The sequence below is a fragment of the Delphinus delphis genome, chromosome 14 (genome assembly GCF_949987515.2).
Source record: "Delphinus delphis chromosome 14, mDelDel1.2, whole genome shotgun sequence".
Classification (NCBI taxonomy): Eukaryota; Metazoa; Chordata; class Mammalia; order Artiodactyla; family Delphinidae; genus Delphinus; species Delphinus delphis.
Genome location: NC_082696.1, coordinates 75738270 through 75761464, shown reverse-complemented (window position 1 = coordinate 75761464; position 23195 = coordinate 75738270). Strand labels below are relative to the sequence as shown.

Here is a 23195-nt window from a genome sequence, read left to right as displayed (position 1 = left end):
TGAGAGCACTTGGACAGTTAAACATTTCTGAGCATGTTTAATGTGTGGTTATTTCATTTTTTTTTCTGATTTTATTGCATTTACTGTTTTTTTAACTTCTTAAAAATTTATTTATTTTTATACAGTTTTTAAACATTACACTCCATTTACAGTTACTACAAAATATTGGCTCTATTCCCTGTGTTGTACAATACATCCTTGAGCCGATCTTACACCCAATAGTTTGTACCTCCCACTCTCCTACCCTTATACTGCCCCTCCCCCCAACTGGTAACCAGTAGTTTGCTCTCTATATCTGTGAATCTGCTTCTTTTTTGTTATATTTACTAGTTTGTTGTATTTTTTTAGATTACATATGAGTGATGTCATGCAGTATTTGCCTTTCTCTGTCTGACTTAACTTCACTTAGCATAATACCCTCCAAGTCCATCCATGTTGCTGCAAATGGCAAAATTTCATTCTTTTTTATGGCTGAGTAGTATTCCATTGTAAAAATATGTACCACATCTTCCTTAACCATTCATCTGTTGATGGACACGTAGGTCGCTTTCCATATATCTTGGCTATTGTAAACAATGCTGCTATAAACGTTGGGGTGCATGTATCTTTTTGAATTATTGTTTTTGTTTTTAGATATATACCCAGGAGTGGAATTGCTGGGTCATAACGATAGTTCTATTTTTAGTTTTTCGAGAAACCTCCATACTGTTCCATAGTGGCTGCACCAATTTACAGTTCCACCAACAGTGTACAAGGATTCCCTTTTTTCCACATCCCTACCAACTTTTGTTGTGTTCTTTTTCATGATAGATGCTCTGACAGGTGTGAGGTGTTATCTCATTGTGGTTTTGCATTTAGTAGTTAACATTAGCATCTGTAGTTAACATCATGTGGGAAATATTTTCCCATACTTTTAAATGTTTTCAAAAACATTTTCAATTAAGTTGTATAATATGTGACAATTTAATTAATACATTTCGATTGTTAGATGTTGAAGCTGGTGACAGGTTTTATTTTGTTTTGTTTTGGTTTTGGTTTTTTGTTCGGTAGTTATAAGTAATCCTGTAAGACCATCTAGCTGCATAAAGTTTTGTTGTAGTTCTGGTCATTTCTTTAAGATAAAATCTTAGGACTTGTATTGCTGGGCCAAAGGGGGATAAATGTTTTGAAGGTGTTTGGTACATATTAGGAAAATATTTTCCTGAATGGTTATCTAATTTAAACTTCCATTCCTCTTATATATGAGTGATCTGGGGCTCTTCATAGAATTTTCGTCAATGATCTTGGAGATGAACTAACTTCAGAATTCAGGATTATAATTTAAAACAGTTTTGACAGTACAGAGAATTGGTTAGTTGATAACAAATTTAAGTTCAGTAGGGGAAAATGAGGGTAGCAGAAATAGGGTAGATAAAAATTGCTAAAATACTGTTTGCTGAGTAGCTGTTTCTGCACACATGCCTGAAGGAGAGTAGAGGACAGAGGGAAAATGACTAGATTTTTCAGTAGCCCAGTGGGGGACTTTGTTATGGTGAGGACTGTTCCCAAATGCAAGAAAAAGAAAGCCCATTTGATCAAATGCACTATTCTAAAAAGACTGTTAAAATTTTATATTTTACGCTATTAAGAATTCAAAGACACTAAATACCTTGTTGAAGAACATTAAATGTTCATTTTAATTATTTAGTATAATTGTTTGAGCATAAATTGAATTTACAAAAGTCTTTCTGAAAGTTACTACTGATTTTTTTTTCTCAGTTAAACAGAGGATATATCTAGGAAGCTCATCTTTTTCTCCATGAAATTTTAGGGGAAATAGAATTATCTTCACCTTGCAAATGGTACTTTGAGGATAGGAATGCTATCCTAAAATAAAGAAGGCATATATTTATAATACACACGTACAAAAAAAAACCCAAACAAACATGAGGAAGGAGTTTAAAAGCTTGCTCTGTTTGGGTGTAGGTTGTGGTTCTGTGTGTGTTTTGAGTGTGATTTATACCATAGAGTCTGTACCAGAGATGTCTATTAGCAGTCGTATTCTGCTTATTTATGATACATTTCTTTCTGATTAATGTTCAGAAAAATGACCCTGGGATATTTTTGATCCAGAAGGACTTTATAATTCGATCTTTTTTTCCATTCACGATACTCAGCATGGTTTTAAGACTATTAACAAATCACATATGATGACTTAAAAATCAGAACATTTAATTAATCAGCTTGCTTGAATCAATTAATTAAATATTTCCGCAAAATGACAGGGAGTTTGCTGTGTTTCATTATCAGAGAAGTTTGTCCTCTTATGCTAATAAACTGTTTTCTTTTTTTTTTACCCAAGATTCCCACCATTCATAATTGAATGTCAGATTCTTTTCTAACAGAAACACTTTAAATAGGTCACTTATTATCAATTACTATTACCGTTGTTATCTTCTCTCAGTACTGTTGTATATACGTGTTAACCTTCCTTAGGGAGAGACATCCGTCCCTGTGCGCTTTCTGCACAGTGTGCCTTTGTGGAGTGCTGAGAGGTGGGTTCTCCTGCTTCCCGTGCCGACACAACAGATGGAGGATGAGCCAGCCAAGTGAAAGGGGTGCTGTGACAGCTAAAATAAGTGGAGCTGTAACTCTTATTAGTTTGTCCATCTTAACGGTATCTAGTCCTTGGTGTATTCTCCAGCTGCGAAAGTTGGGAAAATGGCAGCTGTATTTTGCTTTTAGAAATCCATTTTTTATAAAATTTTTTCTGATTATAGTAGATATATATTCAATGCAGAAAGTCAGGAAAATTTAGAGAAATATGAGAAAAAATCAGTAATAATTCTCCAGTAGAGGGAAGTCCTACTTAATTTTTGTACATGATTGTGTTTTACATATGATTTCATGAACTCACTGTCTTCCCCCTCAGCCCATCATTAACACTTTCCCATGCTAATAAAGATATCTCTGAAAATTCAGTATTTAATGGATATGTAATTATCATTTGTATGGTATATGATTATTTACTGAACTGGTTGTTGGTCCCAGTTTTAAATATTATAATCCTGTAATGAACATATTGTACACGCATTCTTGTGTTCATCTCTGATTATAATAAAACAGCATTATGCTACCTATTAGATTGTATATTTCCAGTGAAAATTTATAGGATATCGGATAGGTACTCATTGTAGAGGGTGGGAATACATCTGGTAAGATTGGATATGCAGGCTTTCAAGCTGTTCTTTGAAAGGTGCACACAGGGCCTTGGCAGCTGTAAGACTGTCAGGGCGTCATAATTGCGGAAAATTCATGAGCAGAGAAGTGAATGGGAATGACCTTGGGCTGTGTACATCTATTTGTATGACTGATCCAACCATGGTGGAGAATAGCCTTGAGAAACTGAAGGAAATGAAGGTGGGAGTGTGGAATTTGAAATTATGTTAGTATGTAGATGTGGCAACTAAAAGTCCTGAATTTTCTGCACTATTGTACTCTTTAACCATTCATTAAAAATGTTTATGTAGCATGTTTTATGTGCAAAGCCCCTAAATTCAGTAAAGCATGGTGGAGGTCCACAGGGCCTTATACTTCATTTGTATTAAACCAATGAACGTAGTGTCATGTTGTCCTCATAATTGTCAGACTGTGGTACAGTGTTGGTTTGGAAAAGTATCCTCACGGTGGCAATTGGAAAGCTTTGGAGGTGTGGAGTCAGAGCAGAGTCATAGCGAAAATGATGCAAATATTTGAAAGACTGTTCTAAATATAGATTAGAGGGGCTTGGTGAGAAGTAGAAATAGTGGGTAAATGTTCACTAAGGAATTCAGGATTGGGGGGCACTGACTTCAAGACTTAGAGTGGATTAGAGGAGTAGAAGGGCTTACATTTAAACGAAGGATATAATTTAGTGATTCTGATTACACAGTGAACTCTTGGTAAGATATAAAAGCCTCAGTCCTACCCCAGATTTGCCAAGTCAGAATTTTGGAGGGATGAGACCAGGTATATATATTAAAAAGCTCCCTCAGAAGGGAGAGAGACGCAAGAGGGAAGAGATATGGGAACATATGTATATGTATAACTGATTCACTTTGTTATAAAGCAGAAACTAACACACCATTGTAAAGCAATTATACCCCAATAAAGATGTTAAAAAAAAAAGCTCCCTCAGAGATTTCAATGTGTGTCTCTGGTTAGAAACCACTAAATGAATTAATTTGTGTTTTTTTGAATTCCAAGAAATTGTCAGATTATCCTCACCTACTGTTTTGAATCTTAATACACTTAATGTGCATGTGTTTGCATTTCTCTTCTGCGTGTTTTTTTCAAACTGTCTTCAGTTCCTGAGAAATTTTTCTGCTACTTGGTTTCAAGTTGTAAACTTATTAGTGTTATTCTGCAAAATCAATTTTGAGCAAATGAAATGTACTGCAAAGAATTTCTGTAACTTTTTTTTCTTATTACATGATAGGGACAAAAGCCAGGATGGATGGTCAAGCATGGTATTTGAGAACTTCAAAGCTGGCTCTGGCCTTGGCAATTATCCACTCAAAACCAGCAGACAAAAGCAGCAGAGAATACACAGAGCATCTCGCAAGGATGGTGTCTGGTCAGGAATCAAAGTGGAGAGCAAAAGTCAAAGCCTTGGAAGCTGAAGTTCTGCAATTACGTCAAAAACAACTTCTGAGCAGGATTTGTTCAGGATCATTTGAGAGTGGTGAGTGGATGAATCCTGGGGATGTATCAGTCTGTTTTATTTCAGCTTCACAGTTATTTAGAAATTTGTTACCAAGACACCGTTGTTTAGTTTCCTAAAATTAGACTTCTTCTTCTTACCCTATAAAGATTTTTTACTTCTAATCATTCATGAAGAACTTATTGTCACTTTCTAATCGATGGGGCTGCATTACACATGGGGATGAAGTTGGAGAATAAATTGTCTGGCTGCAAAGGCAATAATAATACTGTAAGTTTACTGGAGAAATTAATTTAAAAATCTTACTCATCCATATTATTTTACTCTGTATTTTATGTTGCTTTTATATTACATAATTCATCCAGCAGCTCTGTATCAAGTACCAGCTCTGGACCAGGCATGCAGTGGGTGGTGAGGACCCAAAAACACATAGAGAGAGGTGCTGCCCTTACTGTGAAGTACCTACCATTCCAGCAGGGAAGAAAGACCTATATATAGATAATTAGCCCAGTTGTGATGAACATTATCATAGAGTCAGTGACAAAGTGAGAGCAGAGCAGGAAGCCATTCATTCTGCCTGGCTTCTGGAAAGGCTTCTCAGGTTTGGCCCTCGCGGGTCTGTCCATAATAGTGAGGCGGTCAGAGCCTGCAGCAAGAGGCAGGAGCGTGAGCTGGGCAGCAGGGAGAATATATGCCCCATTCACCATGGCCAGCGGGACATCCCAGAGCCCAGAACACCGTATGGTAGAGATCTGACAGGGAGAGGCAGAGAGGTGAGTCGGGACCAGGCTCAGAAGGGCTTTGGATGTCAGCCTGAGGAATGTTCCTTATCAGTGAGTTGGCCAAACAACGTGTGATCTCCATAGAACCCGTGAGAGAGCGTGAAAGGGGGACTGTAATAATGACACGAGGACAGCAGGGAAGACCAGGACCCTCTAGGACAAACCAGAGCACATGGGCACCTCCTTCGTCAGGAGCCGTTCACCTTTTTGACTCAGAGGACTGACCCTCACATTGTGATTATGAAACGTAATTCTGCTGATTATTTGAAAATGTAGATCAGATCGTGTTACTCCTTTGCCTAAAACCTTTCCCTGACTTCCCGTTGTGCCTCGCACTAGATCCCCCCTTGTGGCTGTGGCTCCTGACGCCACGGTGATTTCACTTCTGCTCCCCTGCACGCATATACCCTCCCGCTCTGCACACAGCTCCAGTGTCCCTGGGCTTCCTTCCAGCCTGTGCAGGCTCTTCTCGCCTCGGAGCTTTGCTGTGCTCGTCTCTCTGATGTGTGGCTGCCTCTTCCCTTCCCAGAGTTCTTATTCTAAGTGACCCCTGCTCAGTGATCACTACAGGTATAGCACTACTCACAGTTATTTTTTACCCAAACACCCCGCTATGGGTTATGTATCTGTTTGCTTACTTGGTTGCTGCTTGATCTCTTTGACTTGAGTCTGGGTTTGCTGAGGAGAGGGTCTTTGATTTGCTCACCACTCTCTACTCAAGACCCACCCCAAAGCCTGCCTCACAGAAGGTGCTGAATCCATATCTGTCAAACGAAGTGGAGCGTAGAGGATGCTTTGGCTGTGGCAGTGGTTGGAGGCAAGGAGGCAGCTTCTCAAAGGGTTTACCAAGCCCACAGGAAGAGTGATGCGTTGAACTAGATCTGTGATAGGGAGAACCAAAAAGCACAGTTTCAGAGTAGAAACTTCAGAAGTTTGTGAATGAGTTAGGAGGGGGTTTTAAGGGAGCTGGAGGCGTGTAGGATAATTGAGGTTTCTAGTTCTTGTTCATTACATTGATTGCAATGCTTTGACTCCAGATAGTGAACACAGAACAAAGCGTATAGGATAACAGGTTGAGTCCAGGTCTGTCTGAGAGTGTTCTGAACATATCCCTGAGTATATAGGCATTACCTAGAAGGAAGGTAGAAGTATGGTCCTAAATATCAAAGGGGATGAGCAGACTGGAAATATAGACTGACAGTAAGGATTTCTTGGTATTTAAGTGATAGTGAAGTTATCACTGTGGATGAGGCTACAGGGAGGGTGCAGCTTTGACAGGGAGGCTGCAGGTTCCAACACTGCAGGGTGGGCAGAGGGAAAGGAGCCGTTGGGAAGACTGTGACTGTCATACTAGGATGTGCAGGTGTAGTGGACTGGTGCCTGCCGTGGGTGATAGTAGGGTACTTTCTAGGTTCAGGCAAACCCTGCTAACCCGATACCCGTGGTGTTACTGAATCTCATCACTGTGTGAGCAGAAACAGTGTTACATGATTTATAGCCACATTTTAGTCTCTCTCGTCTTTCTAGGCAATGGCCTCTTTGAGAATATCTGTGAATGGCAAACATAATTCTTTTTCACTTTTTTTGTGCAGTCATATGACTGATACAATGGCACACATGTAAAAATTCCCAGTAATATCGAACTGTGAATATCGTAAGCATCCATGGTATCAGAGCTGTTGTTTACCATCAAGGGTCTGTTTACATCACCAATACGGTGTGGGGTGTGTGATTTGTTTGGGACGTGAGTGGACCTAACGGTGAGAGCCTCCAGGATGACTTGTTTTTACACTGAAATCTTTCAATTGCAGTGCCTGTGAGAGGAATTTTCAAATATCATGTAATTAATATCTCTTTTACTCGCAGCGAGAGTTGCAGGTAAAGCGTTTCAGTGCAGATGTTTGGAAGTAGTCTGACTCTCCATCTGTTAGCTTAAACTTGAAAAATGAGGAATAAATGGATAGATTCAGATAAATAGAGTCAGTATTAAAGGGGAAAGGAAAAAAACCTAAGAAAGGGGGGCTATTAGATTGCTAGGAAAATAAAGGAGGAACACAGTTGGTTTTTAAAGATGTATGACTTGAAAGACTGACACGCCTTGCTCTAAGAAAACTCCATCGCTGAAAATCAAACTATTTTATAGGCGTATTTATATTTTGTGTATTTATATTATGTGTTTCTTTACACATGCATGTTCTCCAGTGTTCAGAGACCACAGGCCCTCAAAAAATGGTGAATGGAATCCTTCCTGACAGACTGAGAGGCTGGGGAACTTAATCTACAGCATTAGCTACCCATTGAAGCAACCGAACAACCCAGAATTAGATAAAGCAGAGCTGAAATGGCAAAGTAAACAAATAAGGAAGTATGATATGGTTTATACAGCATTTCAGGAACTCAGCTATTTCTTTATTCTGATTTATTTTTCTGTAATTTCTTAAAGGGAAATATTCTTTATTGTATTTATTAGGGGGCTAGACTATATAGAGAAGGGATAAATAGAACTTGCTCTTGGAATTATGCCACATTTTAATTTTACCTAAATGCTTCTTATTAGAGGAAGGAAGGGAGGGAAGGAGGGAGGGAGGGAGGATGGATGGAAGAAGCCCAGACATCCGGTGTCACACTTCTTAAAATCTTCTGGGTGATGTGTGACAGACAGGTTAGCTGTCTACTCAATAGCCAGCTTCCTTCTTCTTTACTAAAACACTCCAATTTTGTTTTGACAGACATGTGCCCATGCCTAGTGGGTTAATCTATGAAAGGCTTAGACTTGTTTTGCCAGTATTGTTCTGTGGTTGGGCAGTGGAAGCTAAAGAGGAATCTTCAGAGCTTTTGGTAAAGATTCACCTCATTGTATAAAGAGATTGAGGTTTGTGAAAGGTAGCAATTTTAAAATGTTTTTACCTCAACCACTTGCTTCCTGTATGGGCACTGCCACATGAAGATGTGATGCCTGGAACTGTGGTAGCCGTTTTACAACCATGTGGCAATATTGAAAAATTAATGTCAACATGGTAAGGATGATAAGCAGGAGGGTGAGAGGAGCCTTGGTCTTTCTTGTCATCTGACCACCCAAAGCAACTCTAGGATTACTTTATTAGGAATTTTGTTTTAAAAGATGAATAATGGTTTAAGCCACTGTTATCCACATAATTCTCTTCCTTGTAACTGAACACATCCTAACTTAAAGAGTGGGGCAATGGTGGGGATAATGAATAAATTAGAGAGCTTTTTTTCCCCAAGAATCTTCTTGATTTATAGAGGAGAAAATGAGAGAGAGAGAGAGAGAGAGAGAGAGAAAAGTGTTCTTTTATCTAGAACAGCTTCCTATTAAATGATGGCCTTATAATGTTGCAAGCATTTAGGTGGGGTCTGAGTAGGTAGTTGAGGGAAACACAGAGCATAGAGAATGGCCAGGAAGACATTAGTGGTTGTTCTTAAATGTTGACCAGGGTTTGAAAGGGATGTGATGACAGGCACAGGGCCTTGTTAGTGGGAAGACTGGCCTAGGATTTCAGTGAGCAGATTTAGATCTAAGCTTTGAGTGTGTGTGTGAATATGCTGGTGGGATCTGGACGGTTGCTGTGAGACTTGCACAGTGCTTCGGCATTTACAGGAGGGACAGAGATGGATGTCCTGTCAGGCATATGCTTTTTTCCCTACAACATAGGCACTCAGTATCTTCATAAATGATACATAGGTTACTGGATGAGCAACTAGCTAAAGTAAAAAAGTACAAGAAAATCAAACGAAATTAACGCATCGATTTGTCTGTTTATTTAGTAAATACTTATTGAATCTGGGGCTCAGGTGTCACGGGCTTGGGGCTGGGGAGCGTGGTGGGCAGGGCAGCACCGTCAGTTTAGGTTGAACTCAGCTCTTGTCAGTTTGGGGTCCTGGGGAGCAACCAGCACAACCAGATGGCTGTGGAAGCTTCCCCATCCTTCTTGCTGACATTGTTCAAGTTTGTCCAGCCTCCCCTGCTGTTCCCATTACTGCAGCACTGCCTACCCCAGACCCCACTTCTCATTTCCTGTACGTTTGCGTTCAGGCAAAGGCTCTCAGCCGACTGGTGCTGCTGAGGTATCAGAGCAGGGACTGGATATCGCCGCCACCCTGCTCGGAGCTTGTCTTGGCTCCCAGCTGCCACTCTTCTGGCCCCGCCTACTCAGCCTCTGTCCCCTCCCTTCCTTCTCACCCTGTTCCAGACCACATAATGGGGAGACACCACAAATAACAGACTTGCAGACACAGCTGTGGAGCTCAGCATTTATATGTTGGGGCCTTCTCTGTTTTACAGATGCTGAAAGAGCATAGACTATGAATGCATAGCATTTCCTTCTTCACAAGAGCTCCTGTAATATAAATTGTCAAATATAATAATAATGGGAATTTGCCTAAAATTGCAGTTGATTTAAAGCACACATGCATAATGTACATAAACATCAGAGAATACGCCCTTAATTTAGTATAGATTCTAATGAAAGTCTGTACAATAATTTAAAGTAAATTTATAATTGTACGTTAGAAATGCTTTACTCATTATATATAAAAACTGAATTAAACTTTTGATATTAGAGACCACTGTCAACATGCAAAGAAATTAAAGTTAAGGCTGAAAAAGCTCAGTATCAAATGGCTTTAACAGTAACAGCGATAATTTAGAAATGTGAACACGTTCCTTACCATCACAGGCGCTGGCTCTGGTGGGAATGGTGGAGATAGGGAATCAGGAGGGCCGAACAAGTCCTGGCACATGGACGAGGCCGGAGGGAGCCGCAGAGGCTGGGCCTGGGCAGGGCAGCCTGGCGTCTCACATGAGGAGTATTCCAGGTGGAGGCCATCCGTCCTCCCATGCTCTTCCTGTACCAGGCTCCGAATGTCACTGTGTGATGCAGCCTAAGCTGGGTTTCAGGTAGGTATCTGGCATGTCCAGGTGATGCCCTAGTTGGGGTGCATCTCTGGATCCCCTCCACTTCTCTGCATTCCCAGTACCACTGTCTTGGTCTTGTCTGAAAAAATCCCAACTGGACTCCATGTCTGTGGTTGTAGCCTTGCTGTGTTCAAGTCCATATTGCAGCCTGGTCTCAGGTCCTCTCACTTACTTTAGGATGAAGTCCTCAACCCATAAAACGGGCTCCAAGCCTCTCCACAGTGTGGTACTTGCTTCCCTCTCCAGCCCAGCCTCTCACCACTGTGTCCTCCACATTCTGCTCGGCGACATGCGAAATTTCTTCCACTTACTTGAATCCACCTTGTTCTCTCTCAGCTCCAGGCTTGTACACACGTGATTTCTCTTTGGAGGATGTGTTCTCCCTCTCCTTTTGGTCTAGTTGTGCACTACAGTATTCTTTTCTGCTGACATAGTTTTAAAATCTCTTTTGCCTTCCTTGACTACCTCCCTAGACTAGATCAGATTCCCCTGCTAGGGGTCCCCATGATATTCTGTACTGTTTACGGCATTTTTGAGCTAAATTACAATGGTTTAATCAGCCTGTCTTCCCCGTAGGGCCTACACTCCATGCTTTCAGGGAGTGTGTCTTTTCTCATTACCACTGTACTCCTAGGTTAGCACAGTACCTGGCATGGAAGGGCTCCTTGGTGACATTTTTGAATGAATATGTTTAGAAAAGGTTTATGTGGGTATTATTTAATACCTCGAACAAAGTGGCCTTGCTGATCTGTCGTTTCTGGAGATCTACCAAACCACTGTAATGATGGAAGGAGAATCAGAGAGGGAGGTCCAGCATCCTAGGAAAGGGAACCGACTCAGGTAGGGTGAGTATCAGGGCTCTTCCTCTGAGGGAGCTGTGCAGGCACACAGTCATGTAACCAGAACAGAATAAACAAAGAGTGACAATGTTGAGGGCCCCTCTGTGGAACAAAAGCTAAAACTGCTCAAAGTACTTGTGTATTCCTAGGTCTTTACTCATTGTGATATTTTTGGAATAGTTTAACCTGTAGCAAATTTTCATCTAGTCCTTTCATTTAGGATTATATTTAATTTTTTTCAGGTTTTATTTGTGTTTTTTGAATGCCCTGCTGTTGGTTTTCAAATTTCAAGATTCTGTTAGAAATACGAAAGTACCTTGAGGATTTTGGATTCAATACTTGGATCCTAAACATCCTAAAATGAATTTTTTTGGATAAGTTCAGTGTGCAGTGAAGAGAATCCAGGTAGGTAGCTGTGGGCTACAGTTTAGAGTGGGAAAATTGATGGAATAATATCAATTCCATTATCAAAGCCAGGAGATCAGATGATGAGGGTGAATGGGAGTAGGCTGGAGATTGTGCATTTCTGATGAGCTCCCAGGTGGCGTCTGAAGACCCGGGTAAGGAGCCACGGGGCTGGGGAATCCCTGGTGGGGAGTTGGTCTGTGAAGGAAGGAGAAGTGATAGGTTGGCAGTTGGGGGCGGGGCGTGCAAGGTGGAGGGAAAGTTTTCTCTTTAGGATAGAAAAGACATTAGCCCACTGGTACTTTGGTGGGAAGGAATTGGCAGAGAGAGGAAAGGGGAAGATACAAAAGGAAGGTAATAAAGGAATCCAGGTGGCTTGGGGCCCTAAACCTAGAAGAATTACAGAGCACACAAGGAGAGAGGGAGAGACGGGCCCTGGGCCCCAAAAGGAGCCGCCCTCTCTTCTGAAGGAGGGAGTCGCTGCCCCTTGATTTGTGTTTCTCTGAGTCGTTCCTGGCAGCTCTGCAAGGAGTTCCTTCCCTTTAAAGCTCTCCCGGCCCACCCAGCGCCCCTGCTTCCTAATGACTTCTGGTTGTGTTGTTTCTTTTTTCAAACTGCCTTTGGAGTCTCATTCTCACATTTCTTTCCCTGCTGTTTCAGCTCTGGTCTGAATCCTCCCTACCTCTTTCCCTACCTCTTGCTTTGGTTGTATAGATAAAGGAATGAGGAAAGCAAGTTGGCTAACTTGCCTGAGGTTAAATGGATGGTAAATGGAGTGGGATTCCCGTAGGATCCTTGAACCATGCCTTTCTAGTACTTGAAGGTGTTTTCTTAAACAGGTATTTCTCAAACTGTGGTCCCCAGACCAGCTGTGTCAGCATCAGGTGGAGATGTGACAGATTTACAGACCTCACCCCTGACCCGAATCAGAAACCTTGGCGGGAGAGCCAGCATCTGTGGCTTAACTAGCCCCCCAGTGTTCTGCTGAAAACTGAAGTTTGAGAACCACTGAAACCACTGAATTAAACACATAAACGTGAAATATATGTTCAGGGAGCATAGTGAGACCTCTCCAGAAAAGGGGTCAAACCATCCGAATGTCACACATCAAGGGATTTGTTGGCAAGACTCTGAAAGATTCCTTAATACCAGCTGATACCCTCAGTCACCGAAGTACTGAGAAAATGTTCATTTAGAGCCTGATTGAGCTGGGGCAGGTAGTAGAACTTAGAGAAAATGAATAAAAATATAAAATAGTAACATGAACATGACTCTAACAACCGTGTTTGATACTGTTCCATACCATTCAGTGAAATATGTATGTAAGCATAATAGGAATACAAGGAGTGAGTATTGTACGTTCTTGTTCTAGGAGAACTTCTCTCTTCCCTCCTTACCCCTCTCTCCTCTCCTCCTCCCTCCATCCTGCTTCCCTCATCTCTTCCTCATAAGCATCCTACGTGCAATCCTGAATATATGCCATGTTTTCTGTATATATGTACAGTTGTATAAGACAGCTCCCATTTTTGCAGGGGAATATGTCTTATATCTATTTCAAGTAATTTTGGAGATATATTGTAGGGGGAAATATTGCATAGGAGAAGCAATATACTGTATTCTAAAAACTAGTAGAGAATCTTAAATTCTGATAATATTTTACCAATCCTTCAAAAAGAATATAATGTAACATACCTAAAAAGAAATATATTGCTAACAATGAATGCCAGCATGGTGCAGGCCACAAGACAAAAAACACTGAGTCATAAATAAAGTCTGTCACACATGTACAACTATAAACACAGGTACTTACATTGTATTCTGGGTGATTCTGAGGGCCGAACCAGGTAACCTGGTTATCAAATGAACTTGAATGAATTCCTAAATGGAATATGCAGGTACAGCCCTCATTCAGGAGGAAGGGCATCATTACATATTTCTCATACTGCACCTAAACTGTGGTCTTTTCAGTTGAATCTCCTGTTTTAGAGACCTCATTTCTGTGATTTTTAAAAATTAAATTTCTTGTAAGCCTTTCTTAGAGTTACTGTGAAAATTAAATCCATGGGCGAGTGCCTGGCTGGAATGTGCGCTGTAAAGGGGACAACGGGGCTGGGAGCTGCTCTCAGCCACCAGCAGATCTGTCCTATCACATCGTCAGTTATTGCATGGTAAGCGTGTGATAATTTTTCTTGTTTTCGGTCGCTCCCATTTCTCTCAGAGTCAGAGAGAAATATTGCCTGTGTGTTTTTAATTCATTCAGACCACGTCTACCAAGTTTTGTGCTTTGACGTAAACAAGAAAAAGATTGCTGCCAGAGCAAGCTAGTTCTTATGCTTTCAACGCCCAGCTCTAAACATTCCTCATTACTCTTTTAATTAATGTCACACAAAGAACAAAGACTAAGTTGCCTTTGTGTCCTCCCTTGGTGCTTCACTCAATACCATCTTACACACAGTCGATTTTCAAAGACGTTCCTTGGCTTGATTTTTAAATTATTGACTCTGATTAGGCTTGTAAATATTTGTAGCAGAAATAATTTTCCAGGTAAGGTGGAATTTTCTGTGTAAAATGTAATACAGATAAAACGTTAACATTTTGTATCAATTTGAAAAGTAACCACTTGGTGAAAAAGAAACTGGTAAAACTTTAAGTAATGCGTCTGATCCTTCTACTTCTACATACTTCTAATTGTATTTGGAGTTTTTCTAACTTATTAATAAAACAGAATATGCAGAATTTAAGCATCTTTCCTCTCTCCCTTGTTGTTCTAGTAACAGATTATATCTAGAACTTCCCCTGGAATTTAGTATAATTTGTCCATTCTTTTTTTTTTTTTTTTAGAGATATTTTCTTTGTTTTTTTTTTGTTGTTGTTGTTGAATTTTTGAATTTTATTCTCTTTATTTTTTTATACAACAGGTTCTTATTAGTTATCCATTTTATACATATTAGTGTATACATGTCAAACCCAGTCTCCCAATTCATCCCACCACCACACCCCCGCTGCTTTCCTCCCTTGGTGTCCATACATTTGTTCTCTACATCTTGTCTCAATTTCTACCCTGCAAACCGGTTCATTTCTACCCTGCAAACCGGTACCATTTTTCTAGGTTCCACATATATGCGTTAATGTACAATATTTGTTTTTCTGACATACTTCACTCTGTAAGACAGTCTCTAGGTCCATACACGTCTCTAAAAATGACCCAATTTCGTTCCTTTTTATGGCTGAATAATATTCCACTGTATATATGTACCACATCTTCTTTATCCATTCGTCTGTCGATGGGCATTTAGGTTGCTTCCATGTCCTGGCTATCGTAAATAGTGCTGCAATGAACATTGGGGTGCAGGTGCCTTTTTGAATTATGGTTTTCTCTGGGTATATGTGCAGTAGTGGGATTGCTGGGTCATATGGTAATTCTATTTTTAGTTTTTTAAGGAACCTCCATACTGTTCTCCATAGTGGCTGTATCAATTTACATTCCCACTAATAGTGCAAGAGGATTCCCTTTTCTCCACACCCTCTCCAGCATTTGTTGTTTGTAGATTTTCTGATGATGCCCGTTCTAACTGGTGTGAGGTGATACCTCATTGTAGTTTTGATTTTCAGTTCTCTAATAATTAGTGATGGTGAGCAGCTTTTCATGTTCCTCTTGGCAATCTGTATGTCTTCTTTGGAGAAATGTCTATTTAGGTCTTCTGCCCATTTTTGGATTGGGTTGTTTGTTTTTTTTAATATTGAGCTGCATAAGCTGTTTATGTATTTTAGAGATTAATCCTTTGTCCGTTGATTCGTTTGCAAATATTTTCTCCCATTCTGAGGGTTGTCTTTGGTCTTGTTTATGGTTTCCTTTGCTGTGCAAAAGCTTTTAAGTTTCATTAGGTCCCATTTGTTTATTTTTGCTTTTACTTCCATTACTCTAGGAGGTGGATCAAAAAAGATCTTGCTGTGATTTATGTCAAAGAATGTTCTTCCTGTGTTTTCCTCTAAGAGTTTTATAGTGTCTGGTCTTACATTTAGGTGTCTAATCCATTTTGAGTTTATTTTTGTGTATGGTGTTAGTGAATGTTCTAATTTCATTCTTTTACATGTAGCTGTCCAGTTTTCCCAGCACCACTTATTGAAGACACTGTCTTTTCTCCATTGTATATCCTTGCCTCCTTTGTCATACATTAGTTGACCATAGGTGTGTGGGTTTATCTCTGGGCTTAATATCCTGTTCCATTGATCTGTATTTCTGTTTTTGAGCCAGTACCATATTGTCTTGATTACTGTAGCTTTGTCGTAGTCTGAAGTCAGGGAGTCTGATTCCTCCAGCTCCATTTTTTTCCCTCCAGTCCACTTTGGCTATTTGGGGTCTTTTGTGTTTTCATACAAATTTTAAGATTTCTGTTCTAGTTCTGTAAAAAATGCCATTGGTAATTTGATAGGGATTGCATTGAATATGTAGATTGCTTTGGTTACTATAGGCATTTTCACAATAGTGATTTTTCCAATCCAAGAACATGGTATATCTCTCCATCTGTTTGTATCATCTTTAATTTCTTTCATCAGTGTCTTACAGTTTTCTGCATACAGGTCTTTTGTCTCCCTAGGTAGGTTTATTCCTAGGTATTTTATTCTTTTTGTTGCAATGGTAAATGGGAGAGTTTCCTTAATTTCTCTTTCAGATTTTTCATCATTAGTGTACAGGAATGCAAGAGATTTTGGTGCATTAATTTTGTATCGTGCAACTTTACCATTAGCTCTAGTAGTTTTCTGGTGGCATCTTTAGGATTCTGTATGTATAGTATCATGTGATCTGCAAACAGTGACAGTTTTACATCTTCTTTTCCAATTTGTATTCCTTTTATTTCTTTTTCTTCTCTGATTGCCATGGCTAGGACTTCCACAACTATGTTGAATAATAGTGGTGAGAGTGGACATCCTTGTCTTGGTCCTGATCTTAGAGGAAACGCTTTCAGTTATTCATCATTGAGAATGATGTTAGCTCTGGGCTTGTCGTATATGGCCTTTATTATGTTGAGGTAGGTTCCCTCTGTACCCACTTTCTGGAGAGTTTTTATCATAAATGGGTGTTGAATTTTGTCAAAAGCTTTTTCTGCGTCTATTGAGATGATCATATTGTTTTGTTTTGGTTTTTTTTTTGCGGTACACGGGCCTCTCACTGTTGTGGCCTCTGCCGTTGTGGAGCACAGGCTCCAGACACATAGGCTCAGCAGCCGTGGCCCATGGGCCCAGCCGCTCCGCGGCATGTGGGATCCTCCCAGACTGGGGCACAAACCCACGTCCCCTGCATCAGCAGGCAGACTCCCAACCACTGTGCCACCAGGGAAGCCCGATCATATGGTTTTTATTCTTCAATTTGTTAATATTGTGTATCACATTGATTGATTTGAGTATATTGAAGAATCCTTGCATCCCTTGGATAAATCCCACTTGATCATGGTGTATGGTCCTTTTAATGTGTTGTTGGATTCTGTTTGCTAGTATTTTGTTGAGGATTTTTGCATCTGTATTCATCAGTGAAATTGGTCTGTAATTTTCTTTTTTTGTAGTATCTTTGTCTGGTTTTGGCATCAGGGTGATGATGGCCTTATAGAAAGAGTTTGGGAATATTCCTTCCTCTGCAATTTTTTGGAAGAGTTTGAGAAGGATAGGTGTTAGCTCTTTTCTAAATGTTTGATAGAATTCATCTGTGAAGCCATCTGGTACTGGACCTTTGTTGGAAGATTTTTAATCACAGATTTAATTTCATTACTTGTGATTGGTCTGTTCATATTTTCTATGTCTTCCTGGTTCAGTCTTGGAAGGTTATACCTTTCTAAGAGTTTGTCCATTTCTTGCAGGCTGTCCATTTTATTGGCATAGAGTTGCTTGTAGTACTCTCTTAGGATGCTTTGTATTTCTGCGGTGTCTGTTGTAACTTCTCCTTTTTCATTTCTAATTTTACTGATTTGAGTCCTCTCCCTCTTTTTCTTGATGAGTCTGGCTAATGGATTATCAATTTTATCTTCTCAAAGAACCAGCTTTTAGTTTTATTAATCTTTGCTATTGTTTTCTTTGTTTCTGTTTCATTTATTTCTGCTCTGATCTTTATGATTTCTTTCCTTCTACTGACTTTGGGTTTTGTTTGTTCTTCTCTAGTTCCTTTAGGTGTAAGGTTATATTGTTTATTTGAGATGTTTGTTGTTTCTTGAGGTAGGATTGTATTGCTATAAAGTTCCCTCTTAGAACTGCTTTTGCTGCATCCCATAGGTTTTGGATCATTTTGTTTTCATTGTCATTTGTCTCTAGATATTTTTTGATTTCCTCTTTGATTTCTTCAGTGATCTCTTAGTTATTTTGTAACGTAATGTTTAGCCTCCATGTGTTTGTGAGTTTTACAGTTTTTTCCCCTGTAATTGATTTCTAATCTCGTAACCTTGTGGACAGAAAAGATGCTTGATATGATTTCAGTTTTCTTAAATTTACTGAGGCTTGATTTGTGACCCAAGATGTGATCTATCCTGGAGAATGTTCTGTGTGCACTTGAGAAGAAAGTGTAATCTGCTGTTTTTGGGTGGAATGTCCTATAAATGTCAATTAAATCTATCTGGTCTGTTGTGTCATTTAAAGCTTATGTTTCCTTATTAATTTTCATTTTGGATGATCTGTCCATTGGTGTAAGTGAGGTGTTAAAGTCCCCAACTATTATTGTGTTACTGTCGATTTCTTCTTTTATAGCTTTTGTATTTTATAGCTTTTATAGCTTGTGTATTGAGGTGCCCGTATGTTGGGTGCATATATATTTATAATTGTTGTTTCTTCTTCTTGGAGTGATCCCTTGATCATTATGTAGTGTCCGTCCGTGTCTCTTGTAACATTCTTTATTTTAAAGTCTATTTTATCTGTTATGAGTATTGCTACTCCAGCTTTCTTTTGATTTCCATTTGCATGGAATATCTTTTTCCATCCCCTCACTTTCAGTCTGTATGTATCCCTAGGTCTGAAATGGGTCTCTTGTAGACAGCATATATATGAGTCTTGTTATTGCATCCATTCAGCAAGGCTGTGTCTTTTGGTTGGAGCATTTAATCCATTCACATCTAAGGTAATTTTCGATATGTATGTTCCTGTTACCATTTTCTTAATTGTTTTGGGTTTGTTTTTGTAGGTCCTTTTCTTCTCTTGTGTTTCCCACTTAGAGAAGTTCCTTTAGCATTTGTTGTAGAGCTGGTTTGGTGGTGCTGAATTCTTTTAGCTTTTGCTTGTCTGTAAAGCGTTTGATTTCTCCAGTGAATCTGAATGAGATCCTTGCTGGGTAGGGTAATCTTTGTTTTAGGTTCTTCCCTTTCATCACTTTAAATGTGTCATGCCACTCCCTTCTGGCTTGTAGAGTTTCTGCTGAGAAATCAGCTGTTAACCTTATGGGAGTTCCCTTGTATGTTATTTGTTGTTTTTCTCTTGCTGCTTTCAGTAATTTTTCTTTGTCTTTAATTTTTGCCAATTTGATTACTGTGTGTCTCGGCGTGTTTCTCCTTGGGTTTGTCCTGTCTGGGAGTCTCTGCACTTCATGGACTTGGGTGGTTATTTCCTTTCCCATGTTAGGGAAGTTTTCAACTATAGTCTCTTCAAATATTTTCTTGGGTCCTTTCTCTCTCTCTTCACCTTATGGGACCTGTATAATGCGAATGTTGTTGCATTTAATGTTGTCCCCGAGGTCTCTTAGGCTGTCTTCATTTCTTTTCATTCTTTTTTCTTTATTCTGTTCCACAGCAGTGAATTCCACCATTCTGTCTTCCAGGTCACTTATCCATTCTTCTGCCTCAGTTATACTGCTATTGATTCCTTCTAGTGTATTTTTCATTTCAGTTATTGTACTGTTCATCTCTGTTTGTTTGTTCTTTAATTCTTCTACGTCTTTGTTAAACGTCCTTGCATCTTCTCAATCTTTGCCTCCATTCTTTTTCCGAGGTCCTGGATCATCTTCACTAACATTATTCTGAATTCTTTTTCTGGAAGGTTGCCTATCTCCACTTCATTTGGTGGTTTTTTGGGGGTTTTAACTTGTTCCTTCATCTGGTACATAGCTGTCTGCCTTTTCGTCTTGTCTGTCTTTCTGTGAATGTGGTTTTTGTTCAACAGGCTGCAGGATTGTAGCTCTTCTTACTTATGCTGTCTGCCCTCTGGTGGATGAGGCTATCTAAGAGGCTTGTGCAGGCTTCCTGATGGGAGCAACTGGTGGTGGGTAGAGCTGACTGTTTCTTTGGTGGGCGGAGCTCAGTAAAACTTTAATCTGCTTGTCTGTGATGGGTGGGGCTGGGTTCCCTCCCTGTTGGTTGTTTGGCCTGAGGCGACCCAACACTGGAGCCTACCCAGGCTCTTTGGTGGGGCCAGTGGTGGACTCTGGGAGGGCTCACACCAAGGAATACTTCTCAGATCTTCTGCTGCCAGTGTCCTTATCCTCATGGTGAGACACAGCCATGCCTCACCTCTGCAGGAGACCCTCCCACACCAGCAGGTAGGTCTGGTTCAGTCTTCTGTGGGGTCACTGCTCCTTCCCCTGTGTCCCTATGTGCACACTACTTTGTGTGTACCCTCTAAGAGTGGAGTCTCCATTTCCCCCAGTCCTGTCGAAGTCCTGCAATCAAATCCCCCTAGCCTTCAAAGTCTGATTCTCTGGGATTTCCTCCTCCCGTTGCTGGACCCCCAGGTTGGGAGGCCTGACGTGGGGCTCAGAACCTTCACTCCAGTGGGTGGACTTCTGTGGTATAAGTGTTCTCCAGTTTGTGAGTCACCCACCCAGCCGTTATGTGATTTGGTTTTACTGTGATTGCGCCCCTCCTACCGTCTCAGTGTGGCTTCTCCTTTGGCTTTGGATGTGGGGTGTCTTTTTTGGTGAGTTCCAGTGTCTTCCTTTCGATGATTGTTCAGCAGTTAGTTGTGATTCTGGTGCTCTTGCAAGAGGGAGTAATTTGTCCATTCTTTATCTAAAATAATATTTTTGTTCGAATGACCTTATTCTTCAACCCAGGTCATACAGATAAGATGGCATTTTGCATATTTAATGTCTAATTTTGTTGATCATTATGCCTTTAATAACGCGGCAGTTATTTCTATCTGTGTATTTTATGAAGTGTTCATCCTGATCTGATTCATTTTTCCCCTGTGAACCACAGAGCGTCTCTTCATATCTGTAATTTCCAAGCAGGAGTTGGTCCAAAGTAGGCCAAGTCCATGCTGGTGGCTGTTCTGTGTGGTCACGCAGCTCTCTCATGTCTGATGGTGTGAGGGAGACAAGGGAGGTGGCCCGGAGGGCTCTGGGCCTCAGTGAGCTGTACTTTTCCAGGCCTTCCGAAGCTTCTCTTTAAAGAAGCACTGAGTCCGTGCACAGGCATCTGTGACGGTGAACACAGTGATGACAAACTTAGCTGCTCACTTCCCTTATAGACAGCAAATGCCACGTGCACCTAGGCGTTTTGTACCCACAGGTCTGTGTAAAAAAGAAAAGTACGTTTAATCAGATGTGCAATGTACAGTTTTAAAATTTGTTTTTATTTTTAAGTGACTTTCTGAAAGGCTTTTCCTCTTCAGAGCTGGTAGACATCAGGCCAGAGTTCCCGGTAGTGACTTAAATCCTGCGCCTGCTTTCAAATCCCCGGGGAGCTGTGAAAATATCTTGATGCCTGGGTTGTACCGCAGACGGATGAGGTCAGAATCTCTAGGGGTTGGACTGAGGTATCCTTATTCTTTCACTATCCCTATGTTATTCTAAAGTGCAGCCAAGATTGAGAAACACTGCTTTAAGGCCAACTTTTATTTTCTGTGTTCAACCCAAATGCCCTTATTTCCAGTTTTCATTACTAATCCCATGTAATTTTAATGCTCCTGTTTTCTTGGCATATTCTCTGTGGAATGCTGCAGTTATTGACTAGAAAGAGTAGAACACACTGATATTGGCCCTTTGCGGGACTTACCTGGTGATAGACTTAATCCACACTAATTTACTGTAATTACGAGATATTTGGGAGCATGAGTTATACCGGCGGAGGGGATGGTGGGTGCGTAGGCAGCTGGGGAAGGGCTGTCCAGTTGCCTCTGTGTGTGTTTGGATGTGCTGGTGACCTGACTAGGATTGGAGTTAGGCCCTTGGTGGGGTTGGCAAGCTCTTTGGTGTGGATGGTGAGCAACTATTAAATGAAATGGCATTTTTTTTCAATCTCCTCTTCCTTTATTCTGTAAGGGCAGAGAGTAGTAGTAGTAGTAGACAGCTTCTTCTAGCTCCAAAAGCAATGTCACAGGCATATCATTTTTAAATTAGGGAATACTTGTACTTCTGCTCTTTCTCCAGTATTATTTGTTCACTTTAGTATACGGCTTATTGAACAATCTGGTATGCTTTTAAAATGCTCTTCTTAGGTTATTGCTGTAATTACTGTACTGTTCAGGGTCCTTGAATGAGCAGTAATACTCTGCAGTTCATGATGAGTTAAGATACCTCTTAGGAAAGAATCAAATATTGTTCCTCCCTTTGACTAACATTTGGAGATGAAATCTTAGCAATACTGTGGTATATTACTGAGAAACCCTATACCAGTTGGTGCAGAGATGTTTTCTATTGTATGATTCATAAATAACTATTTAATTGAGTACTTAATATATATATGCACACAACTACATAATGCTTTAATTAAAATTACACTAAAAACATTGTGGCAGCATGGTCTTAATTCATATATTCTGCTTCTAATGCTGTGGAAAATTTTACCAAGAATTCTCAGCTACGAAAATTAATTAATTAGGATGTTATCTTCCAGATAGTTCTGAAGTAAATGCTTTTCCCCCCCAACTAGCTAAAATCTTCAATATTTACTGGAAGGTAGTAGACACTGACTTTTTGTGGCTTGAATATCATGGATTTATGTTTACCAGAAGGCATCTTGTAAGCAAATGGAAATGATGTGATTTTAACATCCATTCTGACATGTTTGAATGAGGAAAAGGGCAATGCCTCGAGCACCATGCTTAGTGGAAAACACCTGAATACACTAATGAGTGGTCATCATGCAAGTCTAGTACCAGTAGGTGCTCAGTGATTAATTTAAGAATGAACATACATAAATGAATGAAAAAAGAACCAGCACAGGAAGAGGAGGTATTATTGATGGGGGGAAGGTTGCTGAGGACAAATTCTGGAGGTGGAGAGCTTACTGGAAAGAGCATGGATTTGGGAATTAGAGGAATCTGGGTTGAGTCTCAGTTCTACTGACATTGGTTAAGTTCCTTTAGACAACTCGCTTTCCTTCTGTGAGTCTCACTTTCCTCCTCTGTAAAATGAGGAGGGGGATAGTGATGGGCAGTGGTGAGGTTTAATGGGGAGCGCTTGGCCCCAAGCTTCTTGACATGTAGACAGAAAACAAATACTAGTTTTCTTCCTCAGCTTGATGGTCTGATGGGAATTGTCATTGATTCCTTAACAGCAGAAGAACTTAAGTTTCTTGTTTTTTTTTTTTTGACTTGAGACTTTTATTGTTTAATTCTGTCTTGCAAAGACCTGAATCTAGCTT

The 23195-nt window shown here is 40.2% G+C and overlaps 1 protein-coding gene across 1 annotated transcript in view; it reads left to right on the top strand.

Annotated features, from left to right (window-relative positions):
* The first annotated feature begins 4470 nt into the window (after positions 1-4470).
* MEI4 (meiotic double-stranded break formation protein 4) overlaps positions 4471-23195 on the top strand; it is a 200686-nt gene continuing 181961 nt past the window's right edge. Inside the window, exon 1 of the mRNA XM_060030449.1 lies at positions 4471-4702. Within this exon, the coding sequence (XP_059886432.1) occupies positions 4471-4702 (232 nt within the window). The remainder of the gene's footprint in view (positions 4703-23195) is intronic.